The sequence below is a fragment of the Momordica charantia genome (assembly GCF_013281855.1).
Source record: "Momordica charantia cultivar OHB3-1 chromosome 5 unlocalized genomic scaffold, Mcharantia_2.0 BLBB01000005.1, whole genome shotgun sequence".
Lineage (NCBI taxonomy): Eukaryota > Viridiplantae > Streptophyta > Magnoliopsida > Cucurbitales > Cucurbitaceae > Momordica > Momordica charantia.
The window spans coordinates 15758619-15781477 of record NW_028275163.1 but is presented as its reverse complement, the minus strand read 5'-3'; the positions used below and the strand labels follow the sequence as shown (position 1 = coordinate 15781477).

Here is a 22859-nt window from a genome sequence, read left to right as displayed (position 1 = left end):
AACAAAATAGATTTTTATTTATTTATTTCATTTTATTTTATTTGATTCATCAGTTATCTTTATTTAATTTAAGTATGGCATCTCGGTTATTGAGTATTGCTACAGAATTAGTGGTGAGTTAGTCGCATGTAGTTATTTATTAAATTATGGTTTATTACGGATTCCGTTATGTGACACTTGTTTTGGGCCATTGGGTCAATTACGAAATTATATTATTGGCTTGTTTTAACAAGGAGGGGTTGGGTAAGTGGGCCTTGAACAAAAGGAAAAGAACCCAAGCCCAAAGGAGTTAAAGTTTAAAACAATTAACCCTAGCCCTTGTTCTTTTTCCTCTTCTTCTTCCTCCCTTTCCCTCTCTTGTTGAAGCCGCCAGCCACCCCCCACTTGGATTCTTCTTCTCCGGCGAGCAGCTCCGTTCAGGCGACGCGACGAACAGCGGCGGCATCGGAGCAGCAGGTGCGGCGTCGGGACATCAGCACGGCAGCAGCAGCGTCGGGCTCGGGCAGCAGCAGGCGGCGTCGAGTAGCAGCTGGCGCGGGCGTCGGGCAGCAGCAAGCGGCGGCGCGTGGTCTCGGGCAGCAGCAGGTGCGGCGGCGGCGCGTGGTGGCTATTCCTAGTGTTTTCCCTCGATCCGACAAACTCCAACGACTCGAATAGCTTAGATCCGGGAAGCCCGGTAATTTTCTTTGACCCACCTTTGTTCGAAGTTAGATTTGGATTACCCACACCTAAACGAAATCGATTTGGAATACCCACACCTAAGCGAAATTGTTTTGTAGTAACGGACATCAAATCGAAGTCGTTGGAGGTCGTTTTGCGCGTTTTTCGCTGCTGTAAAAAAACGTGGACAGCAGTGTTTTGGGTGGTGTCCGGCGATCATCTTCATCCGTTCGAAGCCCGATTTACGCTACCCACCCCGTTGCAAGCTAGATCTAATTTACCCACACCTACACGAAGTCGTTTTGCGGTAATGAGACCCTTTGAACCCTCTTAGAGTTGTTTTCGAAGGCTGAAGAGTATATTTATATTGCTGTATTTTTCCGTTTTTGTGCAAACTTAAAGACGTGGTTGTGTAAGTAGCACCAGGGGGCGAATGCGTGCGTTATTTAGCGTTAACGGAATGATTTTGATGCTGATTTTTAGTTAAAATAATTTAATTGTGCATGTAGGGATTGTTAGTTTTGATTTGTGAACTTCTAGTGATTTTGTTGCCGTCTTTCTATTATTGAACACTTATGAGGAAACATGCTTTCTATTCTTATTGTTGGAGGTGACTAGAAGATTCTGAATTGTTGTGGTTAAAAGTAACTGGCTCATGACGTTTTGCAAACATGTTGTAAATGAAATGCTCGCGTTGTTAAACTGATAATTAGTTTATATTGTTTTAGTTGTGAGTTGTTGGGTGGTGACTTGTTTATTACAAAGAAAAGCATGCTTGTGAACTGTGCAGTGAATTGGAATGTGGGAAATATACTTGTAGGTGGTCTTGGGAGGGCTAGTGGGAGTGGTGAAGGGTGAAGGGACGGGTTGGCAGTCCGTTAAACTATGGGTGGTCTGAACTGAAAATGCATATAAATCGCTTGGAGGTTCAAAGCCTTGAGTAGTTGCCTTGGGAATAAATGACAAGGCCGAAAGTCAAATTTCTGTAAATGAGTATTGGGGTCTTGGGGATAAATGTCACGGACCAATACGCTGGGAAGTCATCGGTACCTTGGGGATAAACGGCAAGGACCGGTGCACAGTTCAGGCCTTGGGAATAAATGGCAAGGCCGAACATCAAGTTTCTGTAGAGGAGTATTGAGGCCTTGGGGATAAATGTCAAGGGCCAATGCGACTCGAGGAGTTAGGCTTGAAGGACTAAAGTAGAGTGGTGCTTGCGAAGTAGTGGTGCTAGGCCTTGGGAATAAATGGCAAGGTCGAGCATCAAGTACTGTAAAAGGAGGGGGGCGGTATCTTGGGAATAAATGTCAAGAGTCTTCATGCCTCGAGAAGTTAAACGGGGAGTATCATAGGGGGGTGTAGAGGGAGGTTTAGTACAGTGGGACAAGGGCTAGTGAATCATATGGTTGTAGTCTTGGTAGTTCCGACGCATGGTTGTTGTATGTAAATATCAAGTTATTGTTTTTTTTATCTCTCGCTGTCTATTTAAATGTCTTGCCATCGTTTTATTTTATATGCCGTGACTGTGAGCATGATTTTTGTGTTAGTTAGGAAGGGCTCCTTACGGAGTACCTTATGTACTCACCCCCCTTTTTATCCTTATTTGTTTTCAGGTGTGAACAGGGCCGACCGTGGTGATGACGTGGAGGGGGCTTGACCAAGGAGGGATCACTAGTTGAGTTAGTGAGGATAGAAGGAAGGGTCGTTTGGTACGAGTAGCGTTAGGATTTATTTTATTGCTAGGTGTGGACCCGAGGAGCGATTTTGTTTTCTTTAGAACTTTTTTTTTTATGGATGTTATTGTTAAACGCGTCACTGTTGTCGTTGGAGTTTAGGTGTACGATTTTTTATTTATTTAAGAATTTTAGCCACTGAGGCGGACATGAGATGTTTTTTTTTTTTGAAATTGCCCACGGAGAGCGAAGTTTTGACAGTTTATAAAATTGATATTTTTGGTGGAATTATGGGAGTCGAAGCTTTATTTTATTTAAATTATTTTCCAGGGAGTTGGTTATCTCGTGTTTAGAGTTAAGGCTAGACAGGTGGATTATTTAGCATTACCTAGGATGGTATATAACATCTTGGGGCGTTATATAAATATTAAAATAACACCTGAGATTAAGATGTCTGAAAATAAATTTTATATGTTTATTTTGTGTCATTACCCTGCATTTTATATGATTGAATAAAAAAATATAAAAAATTAAATTAAATTATTTGCATTCTAAATTTTAAATTAACAATTTAGCTACATTGAGAATTTAACACTAATCAATTGAATAATTAATATTAAATGTTATTTAATATATATATATATATATAGAAAAATGATAGATTTTTATAAAACTTTAAAATCAATCAAAATTAACTTCCAATAATTAATTTACATTAATTAATTTATCTTTATTGAGTTAAAATAATTATTATTTTAAGCAATTATGTTTTAATTTAAGTTTCACTCGTTAATAAAAATATTATAAATAATATATCTAAATTTATGTTGTTGATTTTATTTATCAATCAATTTTAATAATTGTTTATGCTTGGATTATGCTGTTCTAGTTCCTCCCGAAGTTCGCACCAAGCTTGATTATCAGGAACTCGAAGACCTGCAAAATTGAACAAGACTAGACCGGTCTGACACTTGTCACACGGGCTCTGATGCTTAAGTTAGCCAGGGGGAGCAGTAGAGTAATTGAATTCAAGGGTAGAATTCAGCTTACCTTAGGATTAGGTTGCATAGCCTATTTATAGTCATTTGGAGAATTCTAGAGCCTTCTAGTGAGCCTTAGATAATCGTCGTAAGGCCCAAAGCATCGTGGGCAACAGAAGAGGGAGGATACCGGACTCGACAATGGGTAGAGCTCGGCTCGACTCGATTTGGCCGGCCATCTCGTCGATCCTCTTTTATTCCCTTCGTTGGTTTGTTTGTGGTTTTCCTTTATATAACAATAGCCTCAATAGCCTCCACTCTTAAAGTAGAAGGCATAAAGCATGTCAGGGCTTTTATATTGAGAGTATCTATCGTTGTCAGTTGTCATCTTTTATGGGCTGGCTATCTTAGCCCCTATTCTCTTTTGTTGTAATTGGCTACAATCAAGTCTCTTAGGCACTGTTATACGATTAGTTTTAACCATGCTAGGTCAAGTGACCTGCTTCTGGTTTGGCCGTGCTCGAGATCTTTAATTGTTCTTTCCAGTTTCCGACGATTGATGTAGATTGATGAGAACCTTCTAGACGTGCCCTAGTTGCAGACCTATCGCATCGTAGGCAACAGAAGATTGGGAAGTCGTGCTCGGCAATAGGCCGAGCCCGGGTCGACTCCGATCAGGGGTCGGCATCGAGCCCTGCTCGGCTTAGGTTTGTTTTGCCACTGGTTTTGGACCTTGAGATTGTCGTTATTACTTCATAAATTGGAAGTTTTCTCTAATTTTCATTGGTCCCAATCAAGTCTCTTGAGCCTGGTTTTACCATTTACTTTTGGCCCTGGGATCTAACTTTAGCAGAACTAGCGTTGATATTTTTGGATTTCTAACTTGTTTGGCTTTTCAGGTCAAATAGCTTTATATCCTGTATTTTCCTGCTTTAGTTTTGACCATGCTGAGCCGTTATTGGCTTTTTTGCCGTTTGGCTTGCTTATAGGTCTGTCCCAACTTTGAGAGTCTTGACTAGTCGTAGATATTCACTGGTTGTAGATATTTACACAATGTATGTCCCCTGTTTGAGAAATTTATTTCAGAATGAGCATAAAAACTCAAGATTGCACCAAATGTCCAAGACTTTTATTAGTAGAAAAATGACACGACCCGTCCCAGAACACCTACTAGTTCAAAAACGGGCCGCGCCGACCATGGACCCCACTAGGTGCAGAGTCTATAGTCGAAAATCTTCCAGACTTTTACACTAACTTTTAACATCACTTCTATTCTTCAATTTCTTCTAGATACACTATTCATGATGTAACTACAAATGATATGCAATTTCTTAACGACTCTGGGTGGCAGAAGCTGGTCCATTCTCTCTTTGAAACTCAGATATAACCTGGGGAAAACAAAGGGTAAAGAGTGAGCTGAAAGCTCAGTGAGTGGTAAATTAATACAAAAAAAAATAATATTGTAAAACTTCTTTCATAAACAACTGAAGTTTCGAAGTTCTGCAAAACAAGCCTTATAAATCCGTTCTAAGAAATATTCTCATTAAATCTCATAAAACTTGAGAAACTAAAACTCATAAAGACTTTCTCATAATAAACGTGTAACAGCACACATTCTCTAATAAATTTGTTAATCGTTCTCCTGAAACATTAAATAGAACTAGGAAAACACTTTCTAATATCATATAAAACATTTTCTTTCAACCAATAAATAGGTTCAGAAAACTCAACACCACACATGTATCCACATTCTATTCTGGTCTACTAGCGTAGAGTAATCTAAATACACACAGCAGAATAATTCTATTTCTGGTCTACTGGCATAGAGTAATCTCAATATACACAGCAGAATAATTCTCTCAACACGTGGAGTAAAATAGTCTCAAAGATCTTCTATTTCTGGGTATACTATAGAAACATATTTATATAGCATACGGGTAATCACCTGGATACAATAACATGGTGGTTTGAAAACTTCTTTCTCAATCTCATAAACCGTTCTAAAATTCTTTCTTTCTTCTTTCTAGGAACATTTCTTTCTTTCTCAAATCATTTCTAAAACCTTTCTTTCTAAAAACATTTCATGAAATTCTAATATTATTTCTTGAAATCTCTTTCTAAAAAACATTTCATAACTTTCTCGAACATTTCTTTAAATAATAAAGCATTTCCCAATTCTAATAAACATTTCTAAAATAATTCTTTCTAACACATTTTCTTCAATTCTCAGCAGAAATGCTAAATCATACATAATATATGTACTTTCTTAAAATTCTATCATGATATACTTCTAAAAACATTTCAAAAATAAACCACTCACAAATTTCAATAATACTATCCAAAACATTTAGTAAGTAACCACTCATATCAATAATAATATTAAAAAACGTTTAATAAAATAACCATTCACAAATCCTTTAAGGGAGTTGTACGCGGTACCAATTTCCGCTTGACTTGAAATATCGATTTAATACCAAATTATTTCACTTAATTCCAATTTCAACATAACTTAATTCAAAATTTAATCACAATAACTTCAAAATAACCCAATTACACAAATTCCCCATTCTCTCTCTTCATTAAAAACTCACTACTTTTTCTTCTTACAAGTGCGTCCCACCAAACCCGTTAAATTTCTCTTTCTCCCACTCCATTTCACGCAAATAGCCCAATTTTCCAACATTTTCTTTTTTTTCTTTTATTTAATTTAAAACCATTATCTCTCCTCTACTATTCATCATCTTCTTCCTCTTCTTCTTCTCTCTTCTCCAACCAAACCCACGGATTCTTCTTCTTCCTCCCTAAATTCTCAAATTTCCTTCCTTTCTTTTTATTTTCTGCAATTTCTTCTAGCCCACACGTTTTCCCTTAATTTGTACCCAAAAGATCAAAGATTAACACTTATTCCTCTCTATTTCTCTACCCTTCTTCTCCATCTTCAAACCCTCTCATCTTTGTCCATTTTTGTTACCCATTTACAGTCATTAATTTCACACAATAAACCTACAAAAAACCAAAATACCCCTAATTTTTTTTAAACTCCAAACGGTCCTTACAAAAAATCTCCCTACCGGAGAGTGAATTACAATAAAATAACTTTGTTGACCAAGATAACAGAGTTTCAAAACCATAGAGTGCCTAAATTTGTCGAACTAGTGGTAGTATCTTCTGAGGTGCTGAGCGTGCCATGGATGTGGTAAGACCTTCCCATGTTGGTTTTCCAAGGTGTAAGTGCCTGTTCGAACCACTTTAGTGACTTTGTACGGGCATTTTCATGTTAGTCCGAACGCCCCACTAGTGGAATCTTTGGTATTAGATATGATCTTTCTTAAAACTAGATCACCTTCTTTAAAGTCGCGTTCTTAACCTTCGAGTAAGGAGATTAAAGTCGCGTTCTTCTAACAAGTCGAGGTTGAGCCGCATGGATTCATTGTTGTCAAGTAGACTGAACTGCTTTACTCTTGGGGAGAGAAGACCGATTTCCACGGGCACTACCGCCTCAGAACCAAATGACAGCGAGAACGGCGTCTCTCTCGTTGATGTACATGGTGTTGTTCTGTAGGCCCATAATGCATTGGGAATTTCTTCTACCCATATTCTCGTAAGCTTCTCTAATCTGGTTTTTAGAATTTTTTTTTATGATTTTTTTTACTGCTTCAACTTGCCCATTAGCTTGGGGGTGCGCTGGCGAAGAACAAATATGCTTAATGCCCAACTCCCTACAAAATTCTCGAAAGGCAGCATTGTCGAACTGCTTCCCATTATCACTGATAATGGTGTAGGGTATTCCGAAGCGACAAATTATGTTTTTCCAGATAAAGTCAGTGATCTTCTTCCCAGTAATTGTAGCTAGAGCTTTGGCATCGGCCCACTTGGTGAAATAGTCGACTGCCACTACCGCAAATTTGGTCTGGCCCTTTCCTAGTGGGAGAAGTCCTATGAGGTCTATTCCCATTGGGCAAAAGGCCAAAGACTCATTATGTTCGTTAGAGGCTCTGTCGGTTGTCTAGGCACTATTGCAAACCGTTGGCATTTATCGCATTTTCTGGTGAATTGTGTCGCGTCATTTAACATGGTCGACCAGTAATACCCTTGTCGAACTATTTTGTGACTTAAGGATCGTGCTCCAGAATGGTTCCCACAAACGCCCTCATGTATCTCTCTCATGGCGTAGTCAGCTTCACTGGACGTTAAGCATTTCAAGAGTGGCAACGAATAGCCTCTTTTATACAGATTTTCGTCTTTAAGCACATATCTGGCTACTCGTCATTGTAGTTGTTGGGCCTCTATCTTTTCTTTAGGCAGGATCTCGTCTCTTAAATACTTGATCAAATGGCTCATCCAGTTTTCTTCTGGTTGCCTTTGTTCGTCGCTATCCATTGCTTCATGAGCTTCTACGCTCGGCTCGGGCAAAATCTCGACCGACACAGTTCTTCCCAGGTCGGTTTCATAAGCTGCAGTTAGTCGAGCCAACGCGTCTGCATTGACGTTTTGAGTACAAAGAATTTGTCGAATCTCATATTTTGAGAACTAGCCGACCTGGTCTTTTACCTGAGAAAGGTATTTTGCCATTCATGGCTCTCTAGCTTGGAACTCCTTCTTCACCTTACTTACAATCAGTTGCGAATTACCGAGTATCAGTATGTTTCTGACCCCAATGTACCTGGCCACCCTTAATCCTGCTAGTAGAGCCTTAAACTTGGCTTCGTTGTTGGATGCATAGAAACTGAATCGCAGTACATTTCTAATCTCACCTTATCTGTAGAGACCAGTAGAAGTCATGTCCCACACCCTCTAAAGTTTGAGGACCCATCTACGTAGAGTGTCCAGGGCTGCTCTTCTTCAACTAACTGTGAGTCGATGCTACATACTTGAGGCTCTGCAGGAGTTAGTTCTGCTATGAAATCTGCTACAGTCTGCCTTTTCATAGCAACTCTTGGATTATAGTGGATGTCGTACTTACTGAGCCCCACGACCCACTTTAATAATCGCCCTGAAGTGTCTGGCCTTTGCAAAATCTGTTGCAGGGGAAAATTGGTGAGGACAGTTATTCCGTGGGCTTGGAAATACGGACGTAGCCTCCGAGTCGAGGTGACCAGCACCAATGCCAATTTTTCCACTTGTGGGTATCTAAGCTCTGCGTCTACTATCGGTTTCCTTGTGTAGTAGACTAGAGATTGTCATCCACCTTCTTCTTTTATCAACGCGAAACTCACTACAGTGTTGGATACAACTAAGTACAAGTAGAGTTCATCACCAGCGCGGTTTTGAGAGGAGCGGAGCTGCCCCCAGATACTGCTTTAGCTTTTTAAAGGAAGCCTCACACTCTTCTGACCATTCAAATTGCCTTTTCTTCCTTAGGATTTTGAAGAACGGCAGGCACTTGTCAGTTGAGCGGCTAACAAACCTGTTGAGCGCTGCTATCCTTCCGTTGAGTCCCTGTAGTTGCTTTAGATTTCTAGGTGGATCCATCTCCAAAACAGTTTTGATCTTATTTGGATTGGCTTTGATTCCCCTTGAGTGTACCAGGAATCCCATGAATTTGCCTGAGATTACACTAAACGTGCATTTAGTAGGATTTAGCTTCATCTTGTACTTCCTCAAAACGTCAAATGCTTCTGCCAAATCTTCCTCGTGTTGTTTGTCTTTCCGACTCTTTACCAGCATGTTGTCCATGTAGACTTCCATATTTTTACCAATTAAAGCCGTAAACATTCAATTTACCATCCACTGGTAGGTTGCGCCTGCATTCTTCAACCCAAATGGCATTATCGTGTAGCAATAATATAAATCTCGGCTCGTGACAAAAGAGGTCTTCTCCTGATCTGGTAAATGTATCTTGATTTGATTATACCTGGAGTAGGCATCTATAAAACACAACCTTTCATATCCAGCAGTAGAGTCAACCAGTTAATCTATTCGGGGCAAGAGAAAATAATCCTTTGGACAGGCCTTGTTTAGGTCTGTGAAGTTGATGCACATTCTCTATTTGCCATTTGGCTTCTTCACCAGTACCACGTTGGATATCCACTGGGGATAATGCACCTCTCGAATGAAGCCTACTTTCAGTAGCTCCTCTACCTGTTCAACCACAATCTCGTTCCTTTCTTGGTTGAATACTTAGTGCTTCTGTTTCACTGGTTTACAACTCTCGTCAATGTTGAGTCGGTGTATCATGACTCCTTTATCGATTCATGGCATGTCCTCATGTCCTCATGTGACCATGCGAACACGTCGGCGTTGCTTCTAAAAAAAATTATAAGGTTCTTTCTTTCCTTATTCCCCAACCTGGTTCTGATGTTGACTCGATGATCATCGGCTGTCAGAGGGATAGATTCTACCTCCTCAGCTAGTTCTCCCCTATTAGGGGTGGTTGGATTTAGTCAATGACCAAGGCTCGGACTTGCTTCCCCCGAGTGGTCGGCAGCCTTGTTCAGACTCTTCTTTTCAGAACGTTGCTGGCCTCCACCAGGGCTCGTGTCGATTCGCTCTATTCTACCCGCCTCGGATCTGGGCTTCTTCTCGGCCAAGCTTGCTCGGACTGTATCGTCCCCACAGATGGCGCCAATTGTTGATGCGTGGATTATGTTCTCTCGGTTCCTCTCGAGGTTCGCACCAAACTTGATTATCAAGGACTCGAAGACCTGCAAAACCGTACAAGACTAGACCGGTGTGACACTTGCCACACGGTCTGTGATGTCTAAGTTAGCAAGGGGGAGCAGTATTGTAATTGAATTCAAAGGTCGAATTCAGCTTACCTTAGGGTTAGGTTGCATAGCCTATTTATAGTCGTTTGGAGAGTTTTAGAGCCTTCTAGGTGAGCCCTAGATACTCGTCGTAAGGCCCAATGCATTGTGGGCAACAAAAGAGGGAGGATGCCGGACTCGACAATAGGTCGAGCTTGGGTCGGCTCGGCTCGGTTTGGCCAGTCATCTCGTCGATCCTTTTCTGTTCCCTTGGTTGGTTTGTTTGTGGTTTTCCATTGTATAACAATAATTATCATTTTATGTGTTTAACAAAGTTAATCATTTTCATCTTATTAATTGCATCAATTAATTACATTTTTTTTATAGAAAATTAAGTAGAAACTTTAATAAAATTATTTATTACAATAGGATAATTAATTTAGTACGTTATTGGTAAACTTTTAATATTGTTTTATTACTTGTAAATTTAATTTAAGTATTTTAACTAATTTTAGTTAATTAATTTGAATAAAATAAATTAAATAATTACATAAAAATAATTTATTTAAAAGAAGAGAGATAAGAGTATATAACAAAACCCATGGACAAACGCACGAAACTGCAAGGGGGAAAAAGTTCTTGTCCATGGGAATAAGGGATGCTTGAGAATAAGCTATTTTACGAAAAGTTTTCAAATATGTGTAACAAACAATGACTTTACTTGCTCATGCCTATTCCCACCTAGAAAACCTCGGCCCTTGGAAGAAGTTTAAATAAGAGAAATTGACACTTTCCTCCAACCATGAGGTTGTGAGTTCGAACCTCATCCCACATGTTGTACTAAAAAAGAGAGAAAAGAAATTTAAAGAAAATGTTTTAAAACAAAATATTAAGGAGAACTTTGGATATAATAAAATGGTAGGACCTACCTCAAACTTTATAATCTCATTACAACCCCACATACATATTATAATTAATGTAACCCTTTTACCCTTTCTCTCTCATCTATGGATTAGATCCATATAATTTTTAATTAGTTTTTTTATACCTTTATAATTTCTTTTCCATTTATACTCCAATGTGATTTTATTATATAATATGATTAATTTTAATTAATATCAATAAATTTTTTAAATAGATATTATTACTTTTAAATATTATAATAATACTTTATATTAAAGTTTGGTTGTTCTAATAAAAAATATTATATTTGATTTAATTTTATTTTAATTATTCATTATGTATTAATATTAGATAAATTGTGATAATAAAAATATTTACTATCAATAATATAGAAATAAATTAAATTAAAATTTATTATTATTGTAATTTAAAAAAGATTAGCATAATAATTTATTTGTAATTAGGTAAGAAGGACAAACGAGTATATTAGTAATTGTTATATATCTAATTCTGATTCTGATTTCGATTTTAGACAGTTTTAATAAACATCAAACGAATTTTTATTAGAGAAAATTTCTAGTAAACAAATAATATTACGATTCCAATTGATATCGTTACGACTGGGAATAAATAAACGTGGCCTAAGAGAACTCTAAACACGCATATTATTGGGAAATTGACTCGAATGACCTTGAAAAGTTTTTCAAATGCTCAAATGACCCATCCCTCAAAATGTACCCAACTGACCCACTTTTAGCATTGATGATGTGTCAGAAGCAGGTGAAATGACCATAATGCCATTAAATGTAACAGATGACCGTTGTAATAATTCCCGCCTGAGGTAGAAACATTCCCGCCCGAGGTAGCTTCAATGCACCACAAAACCAATTTAATGCACACCAAGTTGTCCTAACCAATCAGTACATGTCATTACTGAGAGAACATATGTCCTTATTGTGAATATTCTCTCTGCAAAATCCTAAGAAATCTGAAAAGCTTTGTGAATATTCTCTTTGGAAGTTTCAAGACTTTGGAAGAGGTAGTTATTTATTTTTTATGCTTTCTCATTTTGTTCAATAATCTTGCTTGATGTCTACATTTTAACAAATGTGTTTTTATTTGGTCATCGTTTGGTTTATTTTTGTTAGAGTCGGAGTAACAATAACGTTTATTATTTTGTTTTAAACTCATTTGTCCATTCCTTCTGCACTGTTCGGTTTAAATTCTGGGCCATTCTCGAGCGAGGTGATATGATTCTCGATCGAGAATCATGTTATTGATGAACCTCGAGCGAGGTACTAAACTCACCTCGGGCGTGGCTGCGTATTGAACTCCACCTCGGGCAAGAAAATATATTTCTCGCCCGAGGTTGAAGTTTATTTTATATATATATATATATATATATTATTTTCCATCTCTAATTGTCTTTCAACTGTGCTTTGTAATGCAGAACAAAATGGTTCGCCTTTTTGTGATCTATGGGGGTCAGTGGAATCAGATAGGCACTGTATACGAAGGTGGAGTTATGGGTGGGTTGAATGTTGATGAAAGAATAACATATAGAGACCTTGTAAGTACAATCTTTAGGATGACTAGAATAAATTTTGACCTTTTCAATATTGTTCTACAATGTATTTACAAATTTGAGTACCAAGTGCCGAACTTTTATATATTTGATGATACTAGCCTTGGTTTTTACCTTATGGGCCCTCCACATCCCTTTCAAGTGCCCTTGTATGTATCTGTTGTACCAAAGGAAAGACAAGGTAGTGGTAGTAACTCACGTGATGGTACATTATATCCTCAAACCAAAACATTCACTTCATTTCCATGCCAAGTATAACAAAATGTTCCTTCTCTTGTCCCACTAAATTACATGCACTCACCTATACATACTGTCAACCCGCCATCTTATGTACAATTTATGACTCTATTGACGTACAACATTGTCCCATGCAATTTAGGCAACGATGAACAAGAACACTTAGGTCAGTGAGATGATGTTGGAGGTGATGAGGATCATGAGAATGAGGATGAGAATGAGGATGATGGTTACATAGGAATTGAGAATGAGGATGATGATTACATTGAAACTGAGAATGAGGATAATGATGAAACTGAGGACCCAGTTTGTGGTGCTGATCCATCCTCAAGAACACCTGTTGTGGAAGTACAATATGTAAGTACGAATGCTCCTTGTGCAACTATGATGGTCAACATGCATCCTTAGGATAGATGGATCTTTTTCAGGTTCTGTCAAATTTCTCGAGCAGATCTCGGGCTAGGTGAAGCCCGGGGTTGGATCTTTTTCAGGTTCTGTCAAAGTTCTCGGGCTCGATCTCGGGTGAGGTCGAACCCGAGGTTGGCACATTTTTGTTGATTCTATAATTCTTGGCTGAGTTATACTCGACCCCGACCCTAAAATTCAATGATCTACAAAAATAGAGATTAAAATGATTAATATATTGAAAAAGAGATCGTACACTTCATCACCAAACTGCCTTATTAGACCATAGCTGGAAGGCAAATTGTCTCCTAAAGTATGGACATATTGTTTTGCCTCAATGTTTCAAAAGAAATCCATATTACATCATATTCAAAATACTTAACACAAAAAATGTCGCAGTCTCTGCTACTAAACTGCTGCAGTGCGACGTAACCCTACGAATTTGCCACAGTGTCAATGGTAGGTTTGGACGTACCGCGATGACCTGAGATTTATGCAATAACGGCGGGATGACTTGTGCGCATGACTTTCAATTGATCCTCCAATGATGCATCTGAGGTAATTGCCCTTAGGGAGTTCCAGACAACGATCTCACCTTCAACGAAGTCTATGCATATCATAACCCAATGGTTGTCGTTGACATTGAAGAGTAAATAGACAGCCTCCACCTCACGCCACTTAAGCGGGTAGTCCGAATGACTTCCATCGATGTATGCCATGACGGTACTCTCCCGCACATCCCAGTCATACTCCTTCGCCACTTGCGCTGGTGTGGCATTTTTTTATTTCACCAGCTTATATAGACCATCGATTCGACGAAAAAAGTTCTGTACATTTAATATGGATGTTGTTAGGCATAGATAAGAAATAGAGAACAAAAATGGAGTAACAGACAATTACGTGGGACGTACTGACAACACAGTGTCTCTAGTGGTGAATTGGCAAGAACATAAGTCAGGACGTTCTTCCAGCTTCTTCCGCACCAACATGACTAGTGAATCAATGACCTGCAAGTATCACCCTCATATTAAAAGTAATAGACACAAAAAAATAAGGAATTCCCAGCCTCCACCATTCTAAGCCTATGTACCTCATTCGTGCACCAGTTGTTCGGCCTTAGTAGGTCACAAAACCACTGCTTCTTTCTGTATGCATATGGCGTCTTTAGGGACGAACGATTTGATTCGTAGTTTTCAATCCACTTTTCGAATTTGACCTCCTCTGCAGCTGGGAGATCTGGGAGTGGATTGTACACGATCACCCTTTTTCGCTTCCCGCCCACTTTAACTTCGTACGACCCTCCAAGTCTCCATGGCTTTTTCTTTTCCCGTTCTCTACGACGAGGGGGTGGACGCGTGATTGGCTGAGATAACACACGTACGTCGCCATCATCCACACGTGTCTGGCCTTGTGATTGTGTTTCCTCGGACGCTTGTGACTAGAATACGATATCTGGGTCAGTGTTGGTATCTGATAAATCATGTAGAATCTGGACTTGAAAGGATGTTATCATTAGAACAACGTCAAAGTAACCCCAACCAAAATAAGTTAGTGCGCAGCAATTGAGATACCTGTATCAGTGACTGGTACTGAATGGCATCGATGTCAACATCTGCCACGTGTTTCGATGTACCAATGTTGGTACTCTGGACGTCCTTGGGATGATCAGGAGGCGTTCCTTGAAGCACATATTCTACCTCAGGTTCCACGGTTTTTTCCATACCAACCGCGCCTGTGTCGACCAGATCTATATCGGGGTCCACGACTATTTCCTTATCAACCGCAATAGTGTCGACCTTTAGTGCCTCGGGGTCCACATATTCGTTCTGGACATACAGCGCGAGAGGAACCTTCGGTATCAAATCCATTTCCTTTAAGTAAATACACACAAACATTTACACTCAGATTCAAACCATCAAGTTCACACTAAACTAAACCATATATGGTCAGAAATGAATACTGTTTAATAACTCACTAAATAATTTGGGCAAAATATATATTATTGTTAACAAAGTTTACATTCTGTAATTTTCCTCGGGCACAACCTCGGGAAAGATCGGGCCCGAGAAATTTCACAGAATGTAGACTATACAAAAATTTGTAAAGTCGCTCAACGTTTGTAAGCTTCTGTCATTTTTCTCGGGTCAACCTCGGACGAGGTTATGCCCGAGGTATTCGTCAGAGTCTCAACCTCGAGGCAACCTTGAAGCAACTCTGCCATTTTTCTCGGGCTCGACCTCTGGCGGGGTTGAGCCTGAGGTATTTGAAAGAAATCCAACCTCGAGCCTACCTCGAGGTTAAGCCTCGAGCATCTGACAAATACTTCGGGCTCAACCTCGCCCGAGGTTGACCCAAGAAAAATGGTAGAGCTGCTTCCTCCTTCTTCAACCTCCCAGCACACTTAGAACTAAACCTCCCACATACCTCAAAACTCAATTCAGCAGAACAACAACGAAGGAAAAACCCACAAATAATGGAACAAACAAAATAAAGTAAAATCGGACAGCGGAATCACTCATTTATGTACATGGTCAACAAGGTACAGTGCTGGTGTTTAGGAATCGACAGAAAGAAACCCATTCAACATGAAAAAACGCAGCCCTAACCCGACGGAAAAGTGGAAAAATTGAACTTACCTCGAGCAATTTCGAACGAAGACGGAGCGGGAGAAGACGACTCACTCGAACGGAGAAGGAGAAGACGACTCACGCAAACGTAGAAGGAGAAGACAAACGGCGATTGAAAACAGAGAGAAATGGGGCTCAACCTCGAGAAACCTCACTCGAGGTTGAGCCTTTTTCAATAACCTTGGGCTCAACCTCGCCCGAGGTCGAACCCGAGGTAATTAAAAGAGGATCAACCGCGAGAAACCTCACTCAAGGTTGAACCTCTTTCAATTCCTCGGGCTCAACCTCGCCTGAGATCGAACCCGAGAAAAATGACAGAGGCTTAGAAACCTCGAGGTTGCGTCAACTTTTTCTATCACCAACCGTTGACCTCAGGCGAAACCTCACTCGAGGTTCATCGTTTCTTATGAAACTCGGTCGAGAAACCATAACTTCCGCTCGAGGTTCATAGTCAACCTTAACAGAATCATGCCGAAATACGAAACTAAATTTAAAAATGACAACGTATTTCAAAATCAAAGCAAATAAAACAGCAAAATTGCTTTTCAAATGTAGTCCAATCTTAAGAAGAAATCAAAAGCAGCAAAATTAAAGGCAATGGTTGTTGTGAATTAAATGATTCCTGGGCGGAAATTAATATGACCCGTCAAGGTTTTTTCCAGCGGTCATGTCTTATAATTAAGGATATTTTGGTCATTTCATCTCTTCTTACACATGCAATAGGTCATTTGGGCGGGTGGATCATTTGAACATTCCACCCACTTTTGAAGGTTATTTGAATCAATTTCCAAAGTTGCTTCAATTTTTTTTGAACAAAGGTACTATAGTAATTCGCTATCTTTAAAAATTAATTTAATATTCTAAGTGGGTCGCAAAAACTTTTTACCATTGATTTTCCATTTCACCATCTTATTGTTTTCCTTCTCCCTGCAGCCGGCCCACCCTCAACTGTTCTCTTCCGGTGACGGTGCTCCTCCGACGACCTCAGACAGCAGCGGCCGGCGTTCTGCAGCTTCCCCAAATGCAGCGACTCCACGGCAGCACGATTGAAGCGGTATCTGCCCGAGCACAGATCTGCGAAAAAACAACCCGTGCGTGAGCTTCCCTAGTGGCGCGACCTAACGACGCAACCTAAAAAAAGATATCATTTTTGTCAAAAATCCATATTGAAAGTTATGATCAAATGATATTTAAACTAAAAAAAGAAATAAACAAAAAGAGTAGAGCTGTTTTGGGGTGAATGAGCGGAATGATGGAGGCAAGAGAACTGGACGAAGCAGTGAAGGTGTTAGATTCTTCTCTTCGTCAAATCAAATGGCGTCTCAAATTCCCAGCGAAGCGTCGCCTTGAAATAGGTCAATTTCTATTATCCTTCGTCTTCTCAGACTCACTCTTTCATTTCTGTTGTTTTCTAATATCTGCATCGTCTTCATTTTCCCCTTTTGTTTATGTGTTTCAATTCTTTGGTATATTTGAAAATTTTGACCCAACATATTGAGGGTTTTGATTATTGCATATTCGAAAGCATTGGCAGTATAGTTCTTATCGTCACCTCCCCCTTGATCATGGCTTGTTTGTTTGGTGGTGCAGATGTCTTAGCTTTGTGTACAGGAATGAGACCAGTTGTAATGATAGACTATGGCGGAAAGATGCCTGAACTGCAAGAGCGGCTTTGTGCTCTTCTAAAACTGATGCAAAAGGTTTATTACATACTTCTTGCTTGCATACTCTAGTTGTTGGATTCTAAATTATGCTAATCAACGTCTTTGCATCCTTAACATTATTTCAATAGACCTTACAATCAATTTCTTTGTTGTATCATTGGGGGAATGAGACTACTGAAGCCTATAAAAATTGTCACTACATCTCTGATATCTAACGTCCCATGAGGGTTGCTTTGTGGTTCAATAGCAACAAAAAATGTAGAATCTCTAGTCTTTGAAGAAATTACCTTGGAGATTTTATCTCTATATAAGTGTTATAATAGCGAGGTTGCTACTATAGAAAGTTGAGCTACTACTTCATAACAATTATGAAAACAAGATACATGCACATGAACGCACAAAACAAATTAAAATCCCTATAAATTTCTTGTACTTTTTGTATAAGAACTCAAAGTTTGAGCTATAAATCTAGTTCGAGACTTAGTTTATTTCAAATATGAACTTATTAACTCTAAGTGAAGATTCAAAATTGGGAGGTTCCTTCACCTATTTCATAACAAAAATGTCTTTCAAATTTATATTTTCATTTTCAGAAATCTTAAATTATGTGGGGGTTTCTTAGTAATTATATTGTACTTATTAGGTGAAAGTAGATGCTGTACTTTTAAATCCTATAAACACAGAAGAAAAGAAATGAATCTCAACCCATTTACTGGAGTAGGGGGCACATTTTCTCTTGGTAAAGTGGAATAATATCCCTTAATTCAAAAATGCCTGACTATTCCTAATTGTTTATGGTGATGATAGGCCTAAGCCTCAATTTTATTTATCAACAAGCCAAGGGAGTTTAGAGAGCTCCATGCCTCTCCCAAGTACTCATAGAGAATACAATCACAATTTAGTAATTACTCAGATAATCCCTCCCTCCCTATCTCTACTCTTAGATATACCCTCCCTACGTAACTAACCAATATTCCTTATACCTGTATAACTAACAAGTATTTTCTAGGGCCCACCTATGAGTGCGTAATGCACTTGTTCAAACCGTCTCTCTCTTTCTCACTCGTTTACGTTGATACACCTTAGTAATCTAGGGTCTATCAGAGAGCCATGAAGGCTGAATTGACTGTGAAACGGCCGGATGGGTTCGCTTTCCACCATAAAATGTCCCTTCCATTTCCAATAGCTGCACCTTCTATTTTTTCAGTGAAGTTTGCCCATATACTCATTTCCCTTTCAAAGAGATTTCTTCTGAAACCGAGATTCCAAGTTGAGGCCTCTGCACACCAACAATCCGCAATGGACATACCTTTCTTGGAGGATAACGCAAACAAATCCGGGAAAGTGGTGGAAAGAGGGGCCGAATCAATCCATGGGTCCTCCCAAAATCTGACTTGGACAAGTGAGGAAACTTTGAAGTCTTGGGCTATCATTTTGTATGCCCATTTTTTGTTGGTCTTCTTGTTTGCCCGTTGGTTGCCCCTTTTGTGCTCTTTCATTTTTCTCGAAAGCTCAGTATTCTTGATCAAAATTTTTTGTTAGGGTCTGACATGACTACATTGAACAATAACACATGCGGGGGTGGTCATTGAAGATATATGACCATTTTATCATCTTAAATGTCTTGTGCACCATTTTAATACAAAATGTTTTAATAAACCGATTCAGGAATTACATATATTTGAGCATCTTAAGGTAATGGTCATAGAGGATATGATATATCTGATACATGTGCAAGGGCTCGCTGAGCACATTCAATCAAGTTTAAATTCGAGAACAGCACTGCTCCTGGTTGATATTGCAAAGGATCCCCCCCAGGTTCACAGTAATATTAATCTTCATCTTTTAAATTCTGAGTGCTACATTTACCCTCTTTGGTGATTACCTTTTTGTCTTATTTGCTCCAGATGATAATAGATCCTCTGGGTTTGCAGCTTAAATCAGTTCAAAAGTTGTTCTCGTCTTTATTTTCTCTAGATGAAATGGAAAATGATCCATCTCCGTCCATTGGGGGAAACTGCATTACGTGTATCAGATCTTCTTTTCACGAGATTAGTTCTCGGTCTTCTGTCATTGATCTTAGCAACTTTTTGGAACATACTGAAATCACGCTGCCAACTTTAAATGGGTAAATTCTTTACTTCTTAAGTACCTCTTAATTATTCATTTCTTACATAAGACTCATAAACTACCTAGAGGCATTTTTTAGCTTTGTAGTTGCAATTGGGGTTGGTAGTACTAGAAGAATCTTAGTTTTAGTAGGATGCTTGAGTTCCACAGCCACTTAATGAGTCAAGGACCCATCAATTGGCATTGTTAGCGTAAACTGTTGGATATAGTAGTAATTGAACATGATATTAGTTGATATTGTATAAGGACTTTAATAGTGGAATGAATTGGATAGAGATGGAAAGTTATAAGTAGTGTAGAGACCAAGCACCTTCTGACTAGAGAGCCATTAGGAGGTGGAATTAAAATCCTTTAATGAACTTTTCTGGAAAAATCTCTCTTCTCATACAATTCTGTTGCGAAAAGGAAAGAGGAAGATCACAAAATAGTAATGAAAATTAATTTTCAAATTCTGTTACCAATGAAAATTAATTTTCAAATTCAAATATAAATCATGGTAAGAATTTAATGACTATTCAATGTGATTTGTATAGCAGTTTAATTTTATTCTTTTGATAGGTTGAGTTTAATATGTGATTAGTTGATATTTTATTTGGCTCAGATGGCTTCTTGGCTATCCAATTGTATACCTATTTGACAAGGAGCACATCTCTGAGGCTACTTACAATCTTTCTGCTAAGCCTCTTCACATCTTCAGTTTATCAGTAAGCAGGTACGCCGTTTCCAATTTCTTTCCTATCGTGGAAATAATAATGCTACTAAATGATAATCTTCCTTCATAGCTGCATCATTACCATACTTTAAAATCTGAGATATCTGGCATATCTCTTCCATAGAATCAAGAAACTGTTATCCAATTCAGATCTTGTAACAGTCCAAAATGTACTTGTTGTAGCAATAATCCAGTTGGTGACAAGCTTGTCACACTAAATCTAAAAAACCAGTCCATAATTTTCTTAGAAGACTAGATTGTTGGATACTATTTGTGTGCTGTGCTGTTTCTTCACTTCATACACAGAATCTTTTACCGCTCTAACATGGCTTGGTTTAATGGAGTTGTGAAAACCTGTTACTTGCCAACCAGATAATGAAAGAATACAATATGCAACTAGAAGATCATCCCATCCCATGATAGCTAGCTTTCTTAGGGTGAGTTTCGTATGATTTTTGGGACGCTGAATAGTGTCTTAACTAATTTTTGAAAGCTCTTGTCAAAATGTTCATATTGTTTAGTCCAATAATCAAAAGCGATTTTGAAAATCTAAAAATACCATGCTCTCGGAAGAAGGCTGATTTCATTTATTGGAGCCCCGATCCCAGTGGTGTTTTCACAACCAGCTCCCTCATCAAGGACCTATCTTCCCACTTAACGAGCTCCCCTCCTGGACTTTACAAAGCAATTTGGAAGGATCCCTACCCAAAAAGGGGGGTCAAATTTTCCCTATGGGAGTGCAGTCACCAAGCTATAAACTCCTGTGACAAGCTGAAAAGGAAACAGCCATACAAGTCTATTTCTCCCCATTGGTGCATCCTTTATAAACAGGCTTCAGAAACACAACAGCACCTTTTTATCACTTGTTCATTAGCATTGAGGTTCTGGAATTTTCTGTTAAAAACGTTTGGATGGACTACAGCATTACCTGAGGACCTCCCTTCCCTTTTGGAAGCCACTCTCTTGGGCCACCCTTTCAAAAAAGAAAAGGAAGTTCTCTGGAAGCATTTTGTTAGAGTCTTCTTTTGGATTACTTGGAGGGAAAGAAAATACCGACAAAATCCACCCTTTAGATCGGCTTTTCGATTCAATTGTCTTTGTAGTCATTTCTTGGTGCAAATGTTCTCCCATATTTCTTTACTATAGTCACACTTCTTTAAGCTATAGTTGGAAGTGCTTCATGTAACCTCTTGGGGTCTTTTGTAATTTCATATCATCAATGAAATTGTTTCTTCCACTAAAATGCTCTCGAAAGAAGGCTAATGAAGCGGTGCTCCAGTTGTTCTCAAAGGTTATTTCAACTTCTTATAAGTTTGATTCCTACAGGAAAGGTGCGTCTACAAAGCGATCTCAGCTTGAAGAACTGCTGAGGTAATTTTGTAGGTAAATTCTCAAATTGTGACCATTACTGTGTGTGTTGTTAAATAAATTTTCACAACAGTTTCACAGTGCCTTATGAAGTGAGCATGGGAGGGGCAAAGGAGGCTTGGGCAGAGGCTTTTTTGGGAAATATGCAGCGAAAATGGGAGAGATGCAGCCATGTATGGGGTTCGCTGAGGATGAACGTTACTGAATGTGATGCACAGGCCATTGTCTTGTAAATTATAAATTCTAAATTCTAATCAATTTGTTGCTCACAATTTTTTAATGGGTCAATTTTCTATAACCACCGCCAATTTCAAGTCATATAAAATGAATAATCTATTGTTAAATGCAATATGAAAATGTAATGGTAAAATTAAAATCAATTCTTGTGAAATTTTATAGGACTGAAATAAAACATTTCAAAATACATAAAGATAATTGTGAAATATAGTGATTGGAATAAGATTTAATTACTTTTTTTCCCTTTCCCAACTCCTCAAGGTGGATAAAGGAGAGGAAACTGGTGTTGGAAAATAGTTTTTGTTTTTATTTTAACTTTTTAGAATGGGAAAGAAAAACATTTGAGTCGACCTAAGTATAGTTCAACCGGTTAAAATAGCTATTTTCGATCAAATGACACTAGAGAAGAATTCTTTTCTAAAAAGGTTTAATCCAAAATTAATTCTCATTGCACTTGAGGCTCAATATTCAATTCCTTTTGTTTATTGATTTTTTCCCTTTTTGATTCATTTTCTAGTTTTGTCTACCTCTCCTCCCTTATACGGTTATTTATTTTAAGTTCTTGAAGAGGTGGACAACACGTCATTTGTCGTTAAAATATACCATAATCAAGAATTCAAATTACTATGAGTATTTTTATATGTACATCTTTAAATTATTTTACAAGGTTATGTTGTATTGATATCGATCTACTTCACGCTTTTAAAAGATTATACATCCCGTATATTTTTAAATGAATACCTTTAGATTTTCACAACTTTTCATCAATAATTGTTTGAATCATGACTTTTATAGAACTTCTTTCCCGCTGGCCATAGGATATGCGAAATTAGACTCATAGATTGCACTCAGAGAAAAACAGCACATTAAATTCAATAGACTGAAGCGACAAACCAAATCGAGCTCAGTTCAGCTCAATCTCTTCCTCCATACGATTAGCGAGTTCGAAAAGATTTTTACGTTAAAATTAGTGAATGAATGTAATAGAAGAG

The 22859-nt window shown here is 38.4% G+C and overlaps 2 protein-coding genes and 1 long non-coding RNA gene across 6 annotated transcripts; 2 read left to right on the top strand and 1 right to left on the bottom strand.

Moving 5' to 3' along the window:
- Window positions 1–279: 279 nt before the first annotated feature.
- On the top strand, window positions 280–2579 carry LOC148211432 (uncharacterized). The gene is made up of 3 exons (XR_015790995.1): window positions 280–676; window positions 780–967; window positions 2274–2579. It is a non-coding gene; the product is annotated as an uncharacterized LOC148211432 (long non-coding RNA).
- A 10839-nt stretch (window positions 2580–13418) lies between these two features.
- On the bottom strand, window positions 13419–16779 carry LOC148211431 (uncharacterized). Its single transcript, XM_088124505.1, has 5 exons — window positions 16643–16779; window positions 14701–15000; window positions 14220–14618; window positions 14041–14136; window positions 13419–13956 (listed from the first exon to the last, which is right to left on the bottom strand). Exons 1-3 carry the CDS (start codon window positions 16643–16645, stop codon window positions 14568–14570), a joined length of 354 nt encoding a protein of 117 aa, XP_087980631.1. The 5' UTR covers window positions 16646–16779; the 3' UTR covers window positions 13419–13956; window positions 14041–14136; window positions 14220–14567.
- Window positions 16633–21928, top strand: LOC111023475 (uncharacterized). Of its 4 annotated transcripts, none has more exons than XM_088124502.1 (7): window positions 16633–17111; window positions 17347–17456; window positions 19089–19245; window positions 19398–19548; window positions 20152–20262; window positions 21589–21633; window positions 21704–21928. In XM_088124502.1, exons 1-7 carry the CDS (start codon window positions 16997–16999, stop codon window positions 21861–21863), a joined length of 849 nt encoding a protein of 282 aa, XP_087980628.1. In that variant the 5' UTR covers window positions 16633–16996; the 3' UTR covers window positions 21864–21928. The 4 variants fall into 4 exon arrangements, with proteins under 4 accessions (XP_087980628.1, XP_087980629.1, XP_087980627.1 ...); XM_088124503.1 differs by having other exon boundaries at window positions 16634–17111; window positions 19089–19238; window positions 19328–19548; window positions 21712–21928; XM_088124501.1 differs by having other exon boundaries at window positions 16634–17111; window positions 19089–19238; window positions 19328–19548.
- Window positions 21929–22859: the final 931 nt, after the last annotated feature.